Here is a 16,171-nt window from a genome sequence, read left to right on the forward strand (position 1 = left end):
CACGCATGCGCGAAAGCCCTTCTCCGCCTCCCGGCACGCGCGCCCTCTCGCTTTCGCGCTGCCCCTTCTCCGCCTCCCGACGGAGGAGTGACGTCTGGGCCCCGCCTCCCCAGTTGGCCGGCGCCCGCTCCCGCGCGCGCTCCCCCGGCGGGAGCATGTTCGCGCCTCTGAGGTGGCTCCGCGAGTCTCCCCGTCATTTGCTGGTGTGCGAGAGAAGCCACGTGCGGCACGAGCGGTCCCGCCATGCAGCGCACGTGCGGGACCACGCCTTCAACTGCCGGGTGAGCGCGAGGGAGGGGCGCGTGGCTCGCGGGGCCTTCGGGCGGCGGGCCGCGGCAGAGCCGGAGAGGCGCGTGGCTCCGCCGGGGAGCGCGGCGCCCCCTGGAGCCGGCGGGGCTCCCGCCTCAGCGGCGGCGCGTGCCAGGATCCCCCCCGTCGCTGCTGCCGGGGGTTGACGTTGCGAATGGTCGTGCCGCTTACCTCGGCGGACCGTTCTGCATTTCGTAGCTGTGCCTGCCGCATTCCTTTGCCGTTTCGCCCCATGTTTTATTTATTAACGGAGGGTTAGGCGGCCGCCTCTGAACTCGGAGGTGACCGCCTGTCCGATGCAGGGCTGGAGCCAACTTCGGCTGACTAGCTGCGGGGCGGCAGAGCGCGGGAAGCGGCTGCCGGACGACGCGCAGCATGTGCTGTGCCGGCATTTGCACCTTCCGTGCCCTGTTTTCACCGCTCTGCGCTCCTCTTCGGAGCGCGGGGCCGTTCCGAGCTGCCTGCAAGACAGTGCGGGAGTGGGGGGTGGTCGGTTCCCCAAAATCGATGCATCCTATGGCCATCCAGCTGCTGACGAGAGGCCACAGGATGGTTCCCCAAAATCGATGCATCCTGTGGCCATCCAGCTGCTGACGAGAGGCCACAGGATGGTTCCCCAAAATCGATGCATCCTATGGCCATCCAGCTGCTGACGAGAGGCCACAGGATGGCTCCCTTATTGATTACATTTCCCTACCGCCCAATAGCCGATGCTCCCCGGGCGGGTTGCAACAATTGAAACTGCAAAATACATAATAATAATAATATAAAATGTAAAGGTGTGAAACTACTCCATAGAAGTACAAACCAAAATAAAACCTAGGAGCAATGCAGACATTTAAAATACGGTAACATATTTAAAACAACGAAGCTAAGGGCACCATCCTAAGCAGGATAGTTGGCCACCTCAGAACTTGGAGGCAGCCGCTATCCAGTGCAGGGCAGGCTGAGGATGGAGGGATCTTCTCCTCTGCATTTGCAGCTAGACAGCTGATTTTGGCTGTCTAGGGACATTGGAGCGGGGGTGTGGGGCGGCCAGACAGCACATGGGAAGTGTAACAACGCTTCCACTGTCTCATCCCTGCCCCTGAGAACCCCCTCTTTTTGCCCATTCTGCACTGCAGTTACGAGCACAAAGATGGGGAAAAACCTTGCCGCCTGTGAGGGGGAGGGGAGTGCACTTCCCAAAAACTGAAAAATCCTGTGCCTGACTAGACAGTCTAGTAGCCATAGGATTGCTCTCCCCAAGGCTAAAACACCTGGGAAAATAAAAAGGTCTTCACCTGGCTCTGGAAAGAGCACAACATAGGCACCAGGTGAGCCTCTCTGGGAAGCTCATTCCACAACCAGGGAGCCACCTGCCTCACTTCCTTTGGTAGGGGCTCCCAGAGAAGGAACACTGAAGATGATCTGAGAGTCCAGGCAGATACATATGGTGTTCTCTCTTGTTCTCACACCTGCCAACAGAAGATAACATTTCACTGATGAAGTGCATTCTAGCCCACAAATGCTTATGCTTTAATAACAGTTCCAATCCTATACATGTCTTCTCAGAAGCAAATACTTAGTGGGGCTTACTTTCTGGTAAGGGAGTGTAGGATTGCAGCCCAAATTGGCCAAATGGATTACTTTTTTCCCCACATGAATTTTTTTTTAAGTTAACAAAATAAAGGCAACAAAAAGAAGAACATACTACATAATAATAAATCAAGATCACTAACTCCCAGAATGGTTTAGGGTGCAATCCTATGTATTTTAGGCAGGAAAAAAGTCCTACAACCAGCTGGTTGGAGCATGTTGGGAGTTGTAGAATTTTCTTTCTGTCTAAACATGCATAGGGTTGCGCTCTTACAATCTAATGTTATGTCCACATTGCTTGCAGAACTGCAGATTTGCATTTGTGTGCTTTTCCAGAAGAAAAAAAACTATGGTGATAATGTTCTGATTAAATAACTTATTTTTGATCTGTTAGGTATTCTGGGAATGTTGCTCCTGCCCATGAAACCTTTACAGTCCTCTTTCTCAAATGTGATCATCGTGTGATTGCATTTCTTTATACATGCACTTTCCCCCTTCTTTCATAGCTGGAGAGAGAAAGATAGCCCTGCAAAGTCTGGAAGTAATGGTCTACCTACCAGATTTTTAATGTTTCTATCTCCTATGAGATGCTCACAACAGCATTTTAAAAAACACAATCCATTAAACACCCCAATGAAACCAAAGGGCAGTATCTAACACTGCCACTCCACTCTTGTCATTAACGTAGCGGTAGCGTAAGCAACCTCTTGCTCAACACCAATAGCATATGCTGGCACGATGGGTTTCCCTAGAAAGCTTGTTGTTCCAGCATATTATATATACTCGTGGCGTTGCACTACAGGTCTCTTACGCTAGCGCTACATCAATAGTGTAACGAGTGGCAGCACTGGATACTGATAAAACATAAAACAAATCAAAAGTAACCAGTGGTAATGTTATTCAACAACACTGTCCAAGTCATAGTTTCAACCAGCACAATCATAAAAGAATTGGGGCCACCCTAAATGTGACAGCTGCAGGAAGGCTTCAGTGCCCTCACTTGTGTGCCCCTTTTCTAAAAATCAGACACACATACTGCTTATACATGATTGGGGCGACCCTTGTTTAAACAGATGGGCTTGCCATGCCACATCTGGTTTGGCCTTAGTTGTGTCTTAGCACACCACCACCAAGCACACTGTATCCGTTGGGTTATTTCTGTATTTGTTGGTTGATTTAACTAAAATTCTACTGAGGGCTGTAGAAAGAATCAAAATATTCCTTCCCAGAATGGTTTAATGATCTAAGGGACATGATGCAAAATGTTTATGAGACAGTGGAAGGAAATACCAGCAGTCTGTGGACACATCATATGTGGTGGTGTTATGTCCACATTGCTTGTAGACCTGCAGACCTGCACTTGTGTGCTTTTCCTGAAGAAAAATCTACGGTAATAACATTCTGATTAAGTAACTTATTTTTGATCTGTTTGGTATTCTGGGAATGTTGCTCCTGCCTATAAAACCTCAACATTCACTTCCCTTTCTCAAAAGTTTGCATCATGTGATCACATTTCTTTATACATGCACTTTCCACCTTGTTGCATAGCTGGAGAGAGAAAGATACCCCTGCAAATTCTCTTGAAGCCTTTCCCGCCCAAATAGATAGATGAGTGGGTGAGTTGTGCCTGTCACAGTCTCACAATTGGATCTTTATAGTTGGTGTGGTAGTTTATGTTCGGAATGGGCAGATTTGGCTAGTCCAGTTCTGCGGAGTTCTCTTTTTAACAAGCTTCAAGTCCGTTCTGTGCCGTTTTCATGTGGATGTTGTTTTTCATAGAAAAAATATCTGTTTTGGGGGGCATATTTTTAAAAATGTGCACATTTTTGTACACAGTCCATTAAACACCTAATGAAACCAAAGGGGAAATCTGAAACACACACACACACACACACACACACGACAGAGTGGATTCCTCATACATTTCTAGTTCATGTATAACAAGTCACTATATTATACTAGTATAACTAGTTACTGTACTAGTGAGTGCAAGGACACACTGGCCTCTTTCAATGGCTAGAAGACCAAGGTTGTACCCCCTCCCTCCGCAGAAGAACATCATAGCCCCAGCCAGGGGCCAGAAAAGGAGCCTACTGCCTGAAAGTTTTCTTCCCCTCATCCTGCCACAAAAACGCTCAGCTTCACCAGTTGTCCTGGGACTGCAAAAGAGAGAGAAGAAAACTTTGGCCCCATCTGTTGGCCAGAGGGCTAAGTGGGCTGCTGGATATTGTATTATTTTGATGTGCTGTAAGCTGGTTTGAAGATTTAATTGATCGAAAGGCAGTGTATAAATAATAACCAGTGGATTCTGTTCCCTATTCAGCAGTAAAACCCACTGGAGTCACTGTCAGTTTATGCCATTTTATGCTCGGAGTAATCCTGCGTAGTAGGTACCTACTACGCAGGATTACTCCGAGCATAAAATGGCATAAATCCTTGTCACCCTGAATTTTGGAAGGGGAGTAAGATACAACTGCAATAAATTTGCACCACCTTCTCCCACATGAGCCTGCCTGGTTCTTAAGGTCTTCTGGAGAGGCCACCTTCAGAGGCACATTTGGTGGCAACCCAAAAGAGAGCCTTTCTGGTGACCGCTCCCAGACTGGAGCTCCCTTCCAAGGGAGGCTAGGTTTGCTCTCTCTCTCCTGTCCTTCTGCTGACAGGCAAATACATTTTTATTCAAGCAGGCCTTTGGCTTATAGGTTGGCCTGTTGCGTTGGGTGCTATTTTTAATCCTTTAAAAAATCCTGTAATGGTTACATTTTTATTGTATTTTAATGTATTGTTTTATTCTTTTAATCAATTTTAATTATGTAAGCTGCCTTGAGTGCCATTTTTGGTAGAAAGGAGGGGTACAAACAAAATAAATAAAATAAAATATTATTAAAGTATAAATAAAATATTGGGTATAATTGGGTAATATCTAAACTGTTCACTGTTGACTAAAAAAAACTGTGCCTTGCTGTTTGGGATATTATTTCATACAAAACACTTTTAATTGATTAATTGTAATATTCTTGAAGGAGCTGTGTAAAAGGTTATTTTACAGTCCTTTATATCAATGAACAGAATGCCTAATTACTGTCCCAAACATTCTCGTGAATAGGTGTCTTTTTTGATTCCTGATTGTGGAATACTTCCAGACACACTAAAACATGCAGTTGCTGATGTTGGAAAATATTATCTGGTGAAGAATTTATCCCTTCATGAGTTTGTTACACAAGAATTTATTAATACATTTGTGAAGAAAGGTAAGAGAACTGAAATAAGTAAGTGAGCGTGAGAGAAACTGTTCCCCACTGGCTAGTAAAGATTGGTTGTAATTAAGAACATAAGAAGAGTCATGCTGGTTCAGACCAAAGCTCTTATCAAGTCCAGCATTCTGTTCAAGCAGTAGCTGACCAGCTATCTGTGGAAAGCCTACAAGAATGGCATGACAGCAGTAGCACGCTCATGTTCCACAGCAACTGGTATACAGAGGCATACTGTCTCTCATACTGGAGGTAATATATAGTCATCCTGACTAATATCCACGGATAACCTTCTTTAAAGAAAGTGTGTTTTTGAATTATTTGGCTCTTGAAGGATTTTGGAACAGAAGTACAGCAATGTATTATAGAAACTCACAATTCTCCAACTTGCTGTTTTTGCTTTCTTGCATTTAATGTTGTTTGGTAGTTAATGCTGTTTGGTAGTTGCATTAAATGCTGTTTGGCAATTATCAGCATTTACATGTGAAAGTTGACAGTCCCAGACAAATGTTATGAATGTGCCCAAACTCAGATATACCCTGTTGCTTCTTGGAGAAGGGTTTGTTTGTTTGTTTTTAATATGGGGAGTTACCCCTTTCCCATTTCTTGGAAATCTAAACTATTTGTTTTCAGATTCATATTTACTAAAGTTGAAAACTTGCAGTGTGAAGCCTGGCATTTGGGGGCCCTTTTCTTCCGTTACGAAAACGTCTGAGGTTTCATATCTGCCCCCCCACCACCTGCAAACCTATTATGATCTGTAGTTTAACTATAAACAGAGCTGTATGTACGTTCACATTTTAACAATAAAACAAAATTCTGTTTCATGGTAATCCAAATTATGCACAAACAAAATCAGTGAGTTTAGGTATGCTTGACTGTGCACAAGATTGACTTATCAAGTCAGCAAACACATAATTTAATCCATTTCAGGCAAAGTAATATATAGAAATTAAGCAACCATATCTATTTCTGCATGACTGGGGACTAACCTTTTATACAATATCCAAGTTCTGTGGATTTAAATTGCACTGATTCTGGCTGCAGGAAATGTTGAAATCTTTGGGATGCACACTTGTGATGTTACTAGAAGTAGCAATGGTGTTACTTTATTGCTTTTCTGCAAGAGTGAATCTAGAGGGAAAGATCAATTCCAGATACAATAAATAAATTGATAACTATCAGGGGGAAGAAGCTTATTTGAAATATTTCCAGTACAGCTTTCCTTTGGAAAAGAAAAAAAGACTGAACTCCGAAGTTTGTGTGTTCTAGGTTCATGTTATGCTCTTACATATAATACAAGGATCGACCAAGACAATACTGCTGCTCTGCTACCAACAGGTACAAAATCATGTTCAAGATGTACTGTTTTTTAACCTTTTACAAATTTTATAGTTCTAGAGTATCAGTCAGTGAATTCAGTGGGACTAACCAGTGGTCCCTAAAAGCAGGGAGAGAGGGGAATGTGTGTGTGACAGAGAGCAAGAGCGGGGGGTGGGGGGTTCATGTTAGGAACATAGGGAGGCTGCCTTATACCGAGTCAGACCATTGGTCCATCTAGCCAGTATTGACAACATTGACCAGCAGCAGCTCTCCAGGGTTTCAGGAAGGATTCCTTCCTAGCCCTGCCTGGAGATGCTGGGGATTGAACTTGGGACTTTCTGCATGCAAAGCAGGTACTCTACCACTGAACTACAGTTAACTGGCTTTTTCATAATAGGGAATCAAGCATGCATGTTCACCCCGTCTCAACACACATGTAAGGTAATGTTCCTGGGACATTTCATGCATAGGCACCTATCTGGGTTGTCTTGGTCCACAGTGTCTTTTACGTTCTCTTTTTGAGGAGGAAGGATTGCAAGAATCAGACCTTCAAACATATAGACCCATGTGGGTAGTCCTCGGGTTATAGTTTATGCACACCTGCTCCTCCAGCATCCAAAGATGATCCTCAGCCAGGTGATGGTATGAACCAGCCCAGATAATACATATACCCAGCTACTGCATGGCTGTTCTGTTGTCATCAGTAAAGAGCTGGGTGGGGAATTTCTAAGCTGCCTTTCCTAGCTTTTAAAGATTGGGACAGTCTCTTGGGACAATACTATAGTTGAGGTGGGGAAGGAAGAAAAGCACTTCCTTTTTTTGTTATATGGTTGCTCATTTGGGCAATTGGTATTTGTCCTGGGCAAGCAGCAAATGGTTCAGCTGTCTGAAATGTCATTAGGACATTTCCACTGTAATTAAATTCAGATCCCCAGAAGCAATACATTCTGAATACATTCTCAGCATGAATTTGCAGTGGTTTATACTTATGGGGATAATGTGTTGGTGTTCACGTGATTGGATTTAGCAGTTCCATCCTTAGTCATGAAGTCAGTTACATGAAAATCAAATTGAGTTTTAAATTATAGGTGTTCAGGACTAGGATAGTGGGATTCAGTCCTAATTTCTAGCGCTCAGTAGCTGTTAATGAAATGGACAGAACTTCCTCATAAATGTGTTTAGGACTGGTCTAGATGTTTGAACCAATGTGGCTGATTCTTGATACCTTTTAGTAATGCTAATTATTTACAAACTTTCTGTAATCTTAATAGTTTATTTTGTGGCTATTTTTATCCATTACATAGACACTGAAGGGTCTGAAAATATGGTTATTTAAAATCGTTTTTGTTCTAGGCAAATTAATTATATCAGTAGACAAGGACACTTATGAAGAGCTTGGACTGCAAGGCCATCCTTCTCTGTATTCCGGCAAAAAGCCAATGAGATACAGTAAGTATGAATTAAAAAAATATAGGACATCCCATCCTGAACTTCTGGGATTTGGAATTTGAATTGGATTCAGCTTGAAATAAATATGTTAGCCTCCTACAAATGATGGCAGTTGCCTGATCCACTGGGGAGATCCATTCATAGAAGAAGTATGCCATGCATGTAGCTAATGCAGATGCATACTGAAATGTGCATCGCCATTTGTGTCACAATGCTCATCTAGGCCTTGTTGAACTGGCTGGATGTGTCTTTTGATGCAGACTAGGATATGCATCCCCATCCTAGGTATTACATAGAACTAGAACCGAAATCGGATCAATATTGGTTACCAGTTTGTTTCTGGGCTCAATTCATGGTGCTCATTATGACAACTTTTAATGTTATGTACAAGCTGGGTCCCAAGTATCTAAGTTGCTTGTGCTCTGAGGCGTTGCTCGGATTCCGTCCTTCAGGGTGGTAAGATTATCACCTACTAGGAACAGGGCCTTTTCTGTGGTGGCTCAGGTGTTGTGGAATGCTCTTCACCAGGGAAGTCTGTGTTCCACTCTAGTCTCCTTTGATAATCAGGTGAAACTATCTATTCCTTCAGGCATTTGGGGATTAGTGGTGGTTTTCATTGTTTTGGGGTTATATAGTTTTAAATATTTAAATTGTTTTATGGTTTGCATAGATTATTTGTATTTTAAATTGTTTAAATTGTTTGTATTTTAAATTTCACTGTTAAAGTGAACAGTTTTATGCTGAAAAGCAATCTATAAATATTGTAAATAATAAATATCTCTGATAGATATATGTGAACACTTATTGTGGTGCTTAAAACAGCGTTTAATGTTGTGTTTAAAAGAGAGAGAGAGAGAAAGACAGAGAACCTGGTTTAGTTATCCAGGTATCGTAAGATTTATTGATACAAAATTTGTCATTTTCTCCCTTAAATAGTTATTACTGTTGACTTGAATGATTCAGCTTTCGGTCCTGATAGTAAGAAACGTAACCGAGTGATTTGGGCCTTGAAAGAAAAAAAGCCACTAAAGTTTGATTTCTTATTGGGTTGGCACCACACAGGTAAGAATGGGTTGACCATGAAAGGAAACTGCAGAAGACATGAAATTATATATTACTGTATTCTAAAGTCTGCTTCTGGTATTCTGTTTTTCATGTATGGCTATAGGTGTCTGCCTATTCACGGTGCTTGGAAAACATAATAAAGGAATCAGTTTGTCAAGAGAGACATTTGTTTGGCAAGACTACAAAACTCAGTCTGGGAAATACATGCTTTCCTTTGGAAATGGGTGTACTTCTAAGTGATAGGAAGTAATGCTTCTTATGATGGTGTGGGGTGCACTATTGTGTCTTTAAAAAGAAATGTCAGAAGCGGAACTAAACTAGTGGGATATGACGGTATGTACAATTAGCAGGTCAAAAACACTGTTTGGGTTTTGAGAACCCAACAGATGAGGGAGTAAACACTGATTGATTGGGTTTTGAGAACCCAATGAGTATAGGGTTTTTTTTCTCAGAATGCACAAGATTATTCTCATTGAACCTTATATCAGTTATTTTGTTTTGCAAAGTATGCATTTGATACTGTTACAAACCGTAAAGAAAGTGTGGATGAGAGAAGTACATTTGAATTATGAGCTTATTATGCGCTTCTTAATTTGCAGTGATTTCGCTGTATCCTTGTATTTTTTCCAGTAGAGCCCTTTAATTTTCCTTTATAGTTATGAGTATTGAATAAAAGCTTTCCTTGTGGATGTTATCTAAGGCCCAGCTTAAATTTCATGTTTCTTTTTAAATCTTTAATAATGTTGATTACATAAATTCTGGCAAAGTGGATCAGTGAGGTCACTCGCTAGTGCTAACTGGATCTGATAGTATACTTTGTTTCCTAAAAGGAAAGCAGCGACTTGGGGGACAGGGAGGAGGAGGAGAAGGTTGGAATTCACAGGCGTTTGGCATGGCATAGATAAACATTTTGCAAGATTTCATTTCAGTATAGTTTTTCACCAGATCGATCTTTTCATTTCACATATAATCATAAAAGAGTTGGAAGAGTTTGAAACACGCTTTATTTTTGTGATGGTCATTTTAAAAAAATGGGTGGTGGTTTGGTGTTTGCTTTTAAGGATCAGAAGAATCAAGTTTGATGTCATACTTTTTGAAAAACGAAATACAGGCCCATCAGCCAAAAATAACATTCAGCACATTAAAACATGTGCAATGTCCAGTTCTGGAGAGTGATAAACTGCAAGGAGAGCCAGAAGCAGCATGCAGTGCACAAGAATTCTTTGAATGGCTAGGTGCCATTTCCACTCATGTTGGCTTGTAAGTATCTATCGTTGGTTGTACGTGTGTGTGTGTGTATAAAAAAATACCCAACTCATCTTCCAAAGAAAGCATAAAATCACATAACAGTACAAATATAATTATAAATAATAAAACAATAAAGAAAATAGCATCAGAAAACAGCAATGATATTATCCAAATTAAAGTGAAAGTCTTGCAAAGCGGGGGAAGTAACCCCAACAGAAAAGTAGTTCGATTCTGTATTGCCATATCTAGGTTATTAAAAGGTGACCTGCATTTTTCAACTGAACATCACTTCCACAGATCTCAAGAGCATAATCCACTGTTATACTGGTACTTGTATGGGGAAAGTTTCCAGGGGATTGTGACCAGTGTGAGAGAGAAATGCTTAACATTTCATTGCCTTAGCTTCCTGATGCAATTATTTTAAAGCAATAAGAATGTTAATGTTAAAAGCCTTGCATAGTGTCTTACTTGAAATCTTTGTTTGCAGAGAAAATACATCCTCTAGTTTCCTGTCAACCTATTCATGCCCTCAGCCAAGCACATTGGTAGAACAAGTTTTGTTGTGTACAATAACTGGTTTTATACTTCCAGAGAAGATTAATCATTTATTGGAACAAATAAGGTAAGAAGTTAGTAGTACAGTCTTGATCCAATTTGCATTTTATAACAGCATCTGGAATTGTGCAAATTAAGGCTGCAATTCTAAATACACTAGAGAGTAGGCCCCATTGAACACCGTGCAATTTGTTTCTGAGTACACTTGCATAGGATTGTATTGCATGCATATTTCTGCAAAACTGTATAATTTATTTATTACATTTATATCTCACCTTTCCTCCAATGAGCTCAAGTTAGCATTTGTCATTCTCCTTTCTCCCCATTTTAGCCTCACAGCAACTTTGTAAGGTAGGTTAGGCTGAGAGAGAAGACTAGCCTAAGATCACCCAGTGAGCTTCCTGGCTGAGTGGGGATTTGAACTTGGGTCTCTTCAGTCCTAGTCCAAAACTTGGTTTGAGATAGTTTTGCAAGTTTGGAACACTTTCCCACTTTCTATTGTGGACTAGGTACATTGTTTTGTCTGGTAGTAACACTTAAATCCTATTTGCAAGAATATGTGAGGTATTTACTGAGAAACCTTTTAGCAATGACTTCCCTTTAAGATAGAGGTTTAATAAATGGAATAACTGGACATGGTAAAAGTAAATTAACCACTTTTAAGGCCTATTGATTGTAAGTCACAAAGATTTAAGAATGTGCTTAATTCTCCTACTGAAAGGGGCGGGGGCTTGTTCTCAGCATATATGACTTATCAGAAGTGGAACATTTTATTTTTAATCATCTTGATATTTCCCCATACCTGACAAAGTTGTTAAGTTAGAAGCTTTTCCAAAAGACTGGAGGGTATTACACTTTCCTTGTGATTATTTTAAAATGCTCAAGGTCAAACAGAAGAGATAATCTCCAGACCAATTAAAACCAAAGAAAAATAAGAAATCAGGAAAGAACTGCAAATTTTACCGAGGAGATCAGTACTGTACTACTACATAGCGAAAATTTCACAACAAAAAGGTACAAATAGGTAAATTGGTAAATGAAAAATGAACCAACTTCAACATTCACAATAATATATAAAAAGTGTTGAAGGAAAAATCATAACCCTGTTACAAATCTCAGGTTACAAGGGTAATCTATTAAAGCTAATATTTTTTGCCAAATGTGTTTCAACTGGATAGTCTTCAGTGGCAGATTTACAAAACTTCAAATAACTGCTTCAGTATGGATCCAGAGAATGCAATATCCAAGCTAGCACTACTCAGGATATATACTTTTGGGGGATAAAGTAAAAAATAATATTAATTTACTAGTCCTTCTTTCTTTGTTTTCAGAGCTCCCATCAACTTTACTTCAAATAAAGCTCACCATATAGTTCGACCCGATTGCGGTGCGTGCAGGACAACTTTTGCATATTCAAGACGCAACCGCACCTTGTCATGTCATGCAAACCTGGAGAGAGTGGGTTATTGGCATGGTTAACAAACTACCCACAACAGCCCATGGGTTGTGGGTGGTTTGTTAACCACACCAGCAACCCACCCTCACTGGGTTTGCACAACACAACAAGCCCCAGTTGTGGCTTGAATATGCAAAATGGCTGTCTGCATGCACCGCTAAGCCCCATTAAGCCTTTGTCTCTTAAAGAAACACACTGCTTAGCTTTCATTAAACCTGATCCCAGTAAAACTTGACCATGAAAGACATGCCATGCATATAAACGTGGCCAAAAGGGGGGAAATCCATATTTCCTTCCGAAGTGTAAAATTTGCAATCAACAGTAGTCCCAACAATGGCAAGAAACTGCTTTTAATCAAAATTACAAGTACTGATGCTCATTATATGACTGCCATCCAGTCAGTATCATCATTGAGGCCACTAGGCACCAGTGTATTTAGTTTCTAAATTCAGTAGCTCTGTTTTCTAAATTATTTTAATGGTACAGTACTGATCTCCTATAGAAAATTTGCAATTCTCCCTGATTCCTTTTAAAATGCTATCTTGCTGCTTTTAAAAAGAATTGTTACCATAATAACAAAACTGAAATACAACGTAAATCAGAATGAAGAATAATATCCTTCATATTTTGTAGAGTATACATTTATAAACTTTGGTAACTCATATCTATTACTAGGTTTAAAAATGATGATGATGGGTTTATTAAAACCCTGTTTTCATACGTGGCAGAAAGAAACCAAATTTCCAGATAAGCGTTGTTCTTCCCCCCCCCTCATCTGTGTATTCTTAAGGTGTCATTGACCATCCTTGTTCCTACTGATGATAGCTATTTCATTATTGCATATCCCATGGGTTGAATAAATTAGTGGCACTTAAGTCCCATTGATTTTGATGTGAACTAAAAATAATAAATAAATAAATAAATAATGATAATAAAAAATCATTACTATTTTTTCCCATTAATTTCAATGGGACCTAAGTGTGACCACCTTTATCTTTTATCTGGATCCCAGACCATGTCTTTGGCTACAATTATATGTACATATGCTTAACAGTAGACTTGTATCTCAGCAAATATGTATAGAATCAGGATGTTTGTTTTTAAATAGCTGTAATTTAATATCTGTTGCAGAAGTTCATGTAATTTATTGATGATGCTTCTCTGTTTCTTTCAACAGTTACTATTTTGAAGAACCAAAGTTGGCTCACTGGGTATCTCTGATTGTACATGGCTTTGCTGACAGCCCTGTTTCCTGGAGAGAAAGTGAACATGGTTTCCTAAAGGGCGGGGAGAATTTATACAACTTTGTCATTTTTAGGAACCTGGACTACTGGCTTCAAATGGCAGTTGGCACATATGATGATTGTCCTTAAATAAAGACAGTTGATGGTATTAGAAGTTATATTAAACAGATATTCCTGTAAAATTATAGAAACATTAATTACCCTTTAAAAGGGTGGCTGACATCTGTTACTTACCTGACTCAAATGTAACCTACAAAGGGAAAATATTTTTGATCGTAATGATTTTTAAAAACTGGTCTGAAAATTGTGTGGTTTTGTTTGGGTTTTTTATAGTTAAATTTGCATTTTTGATTCTCACCCTCAAAACATTATGTGACAAGGTTAGAGTGCTTGATTATGTGGTACCTGAAAAAAAGAGAAGTGAACTTCTATCCCAGTACAGGTTATAATTAAAGTATTTGAGAGAAGCTCTCTTGGGCAAGAAATCTGCAAATACAGCACAACAGCAGCCTTGTTAATCCCAGTAACTCCCTTAGTAAGCCTCCTAAAGAGATGACAAAATCAAAACATCTTTGTTTTCTTTACTGGATAACCCATTGAGGCAGAACTGGGAAACTATGGTTATGAGCTTTGGGGAGAAAAAAGGATATTCAACCAACTTCAAAATGTGGCTTAATATCCCGGGTTGTTCTGAAGTTAGTAACCATAGTTTCTTGGTTCAAATAAAATGGGAAGCTATGATTAATTAGAGGCATCCTGGTTTGCTCATGCCACGAAGGGAGGAGTAAACGGGTGAATGCAGACAAAATGCTAGTTTATATCTCAGCTTAACTGCTCCGAGCCATTGTATTATTATTTGATTTGTAAATAAAATAAAGGTAAAGGTGTCCCCAACCAGTTGTGTCCGACTCTAGGGTGTGGTGCTCATCTCCATTTCTAAGCCGAAGAGCCAGCGCTGTCCGAAGACGCTTCCGTGGTCATGTGGCCGGCATGACTGAACACCGAGGTGCATGGAACCCTGTTACCTGTCCCGCCGAAGCGGTACCTATTTATCTACTTGCAATTTCTTGCTTTCGAACTGCTAGGTTGGCAGAAGCTGGGACTGAAGACAGGAGCTCACTCCATCACGCAGCACTCGGGTCTCGAACTGCTGTCCTGCGGACCTTCCGGTCTGCAGTTCAGCGTCTTAACCACTAAGCCACCGCGGCCCTGCCTTTTGAAGGAAACTCAGTATTTGCAATACCAAGCATGCACTGGTAGCAGCTTGAAGAAATTATTGTACAGGTCCTAGATGCAGCACATTTGTACAATTAGACCCTTCACCTTGTCCAGGGCACCTATCTCAAACCCTTTTCCTAGCCCCTTGTGTAAGACTAGTGTGCTATCTTTTTTTTGATGAGGGAGAAGGAATTCTAATTGCACACAAAACCATCACTGGAAATTGCTAGGAATTAAAACAGCATGGGTCTAAATAGGAGATGGTCTTGTCACATGTCTGACACTTGTGTGATGGGCACAACTTTATAATTCCTTGTGATCCAGTTGAAAGGATTATAATAATAATTAAAAAAACAACTGCACTTGCTGGAGCAAGAATTGGAGTTTGCCAGTAACTTGGACTGGCAGCCTGAGTGCTGGTAAAGAGTAATTCTCCTAACACAAAAATTCTTGCACAGTGGAATCCGCACAATTTTCTTGGGTAAACTTGAACCACTCTTACAATAAGCTTTTATAGAAAGGAAGGACTGGTGCTTACTTTCTAGATTTGCCAGTAGTGACCCTGTGCTGGTGCTTATTGCTAGAACTTCTGGAAAGCAAGGCTTCCAGGTACCTATGCATTCACTTGCCATGTCTGCCCACTAAGAAGCAGAACTGAAGCAGTTGTATACTGTGGCAGGTGTGAGAACAGTTGTAGCAGTAGAGTAGCTTCATCCTTCCTGACTGAATAGTTAGATACCTAGGGAATATGACCTCACCTGGACATCATAGCTTGCAAGTGTTTTCAGCTGTATAGGATAAATAGCACAAATGCAACAGCCTGCAGTAGGCAGACTTACTGCAGCATGATCAATTGGGCCTCTTAAGGTCAAAGCAGCTGCAGCTGCTTTAAAAACAGCTTTTCCTCTAATTGCTCTGCTGAGATCTTGATCCTTGCTTTCCAGTCAAGTTGAAAGCCAAACAGGAAGGAAATGAGCTCAGCTGTGGGAGAAAGGGGAAGATGCAGTATGTTATGTATCTGCTGCAAGAGGATTGTCCCTTTATTCACTTGTTAGGCATGAATTCTGCAATTGCTAAGGAACAAATGACTATGCATTTTGTAAACGATTGGAAGCAAAAGATTCTTAACAAATTATTGCAGGAGGTTCATACATCTCTTGGCATTAACAAAAGTGAAAATAATAAAAAATTCATACTGGGAATCCTAGCTGCTGAATTGATCTTTAAAGATACTCTAGTTTTTTGGAAGAACAGAGTACGTTTGAAAAATCCTCACTCTGCATTTGATTCCGTAAAGCATTATTAATCAGTGAACTGTTTATTAGGATTTTATTCTTTCAGACTTTCAGGATGTGACTTCAACTTTGAGCTAGTTCACACAGAGGCTCAGTGAGGAAGTTGAACATGTGTCTGTGCGTGAGAGTAAAATTCAGTGCATGCACCCTCTGAAAATACAGGTAAAATCTTCATTTTGA

The 16,171-nt window shown here is 40.7% G+C and overlaps 1 protein-coding gene across 1 annotated transcript; it reads left to right on the top strand.

The window, feature by feature from the left end:
• The first annotated feature begins 71 nt into the window (after window positions 1–71).
• On the top strand, window positions 72–15,954 carry RPP40 (ribonuclease P/MRP subunit p40). Its single transcript, XM_084850429.1, has 8 exons — window positions 72–281; window positions 4,994–5,138; window positions 6,411–6,479; window positions 7,815–7,910; window positions 8,847–8,972; window positions 10,037–10,235; window positions 10,711–10,845; window positions 13,412–15,954. The coding sequence occupies exons 1-8, from the start codon at window positions 156–158 to the stop codon at window positions 13,605–13,607; spliced, it is 1,092 nt and encodes a 363-aa protein (XP_084706555.1). The 5' UTR covers window positions 72–155; the 3' UTR covers window positions 13,608–15,954.
• Window positions 15,955–16,171: the final 217 nt, after the last annotated feature.

This window comes from Heloderma suspectum, chromosome 4 (assembly GCF_057233095.1).
Source record: "Heloderma suspectum isolate Gila_16-S chromosome 4, 16-S_ref, whole genome shotgun sequence".
In the NCBI taxonomy this organism is placed as follows: Eukaryota; Metazoa; Chordata; class Lepidosauria; order Squamata; family Helodermatidae; genus Heloderma; species Heloderma suspectum.

Bases quoted from the DNA above. Each gene is read 5' to 3' on its own strand.
- RPP40 (XM_084850429.1), top strand. From the start codon at position 156: ATGTTCGCGCCTCTGAGGTGGCTCCGCGAGTCTCCCCGTCATTTGCTG. The intron at 8,973-10,036 runs GTAAGAATGGGT...TTTGCTTTTAAG, and splicing joins ATTGGGTTGGCACCACACAG to GATCAGAAGAATCAAGTTTG. The intron at 10,846-13,411 runs GTAAGAAGTTAG...TTCTTTCAACAG, and splicing joins CATTTATTGGAACAAATAAG to TTACTATTTTGAAGAACCAA.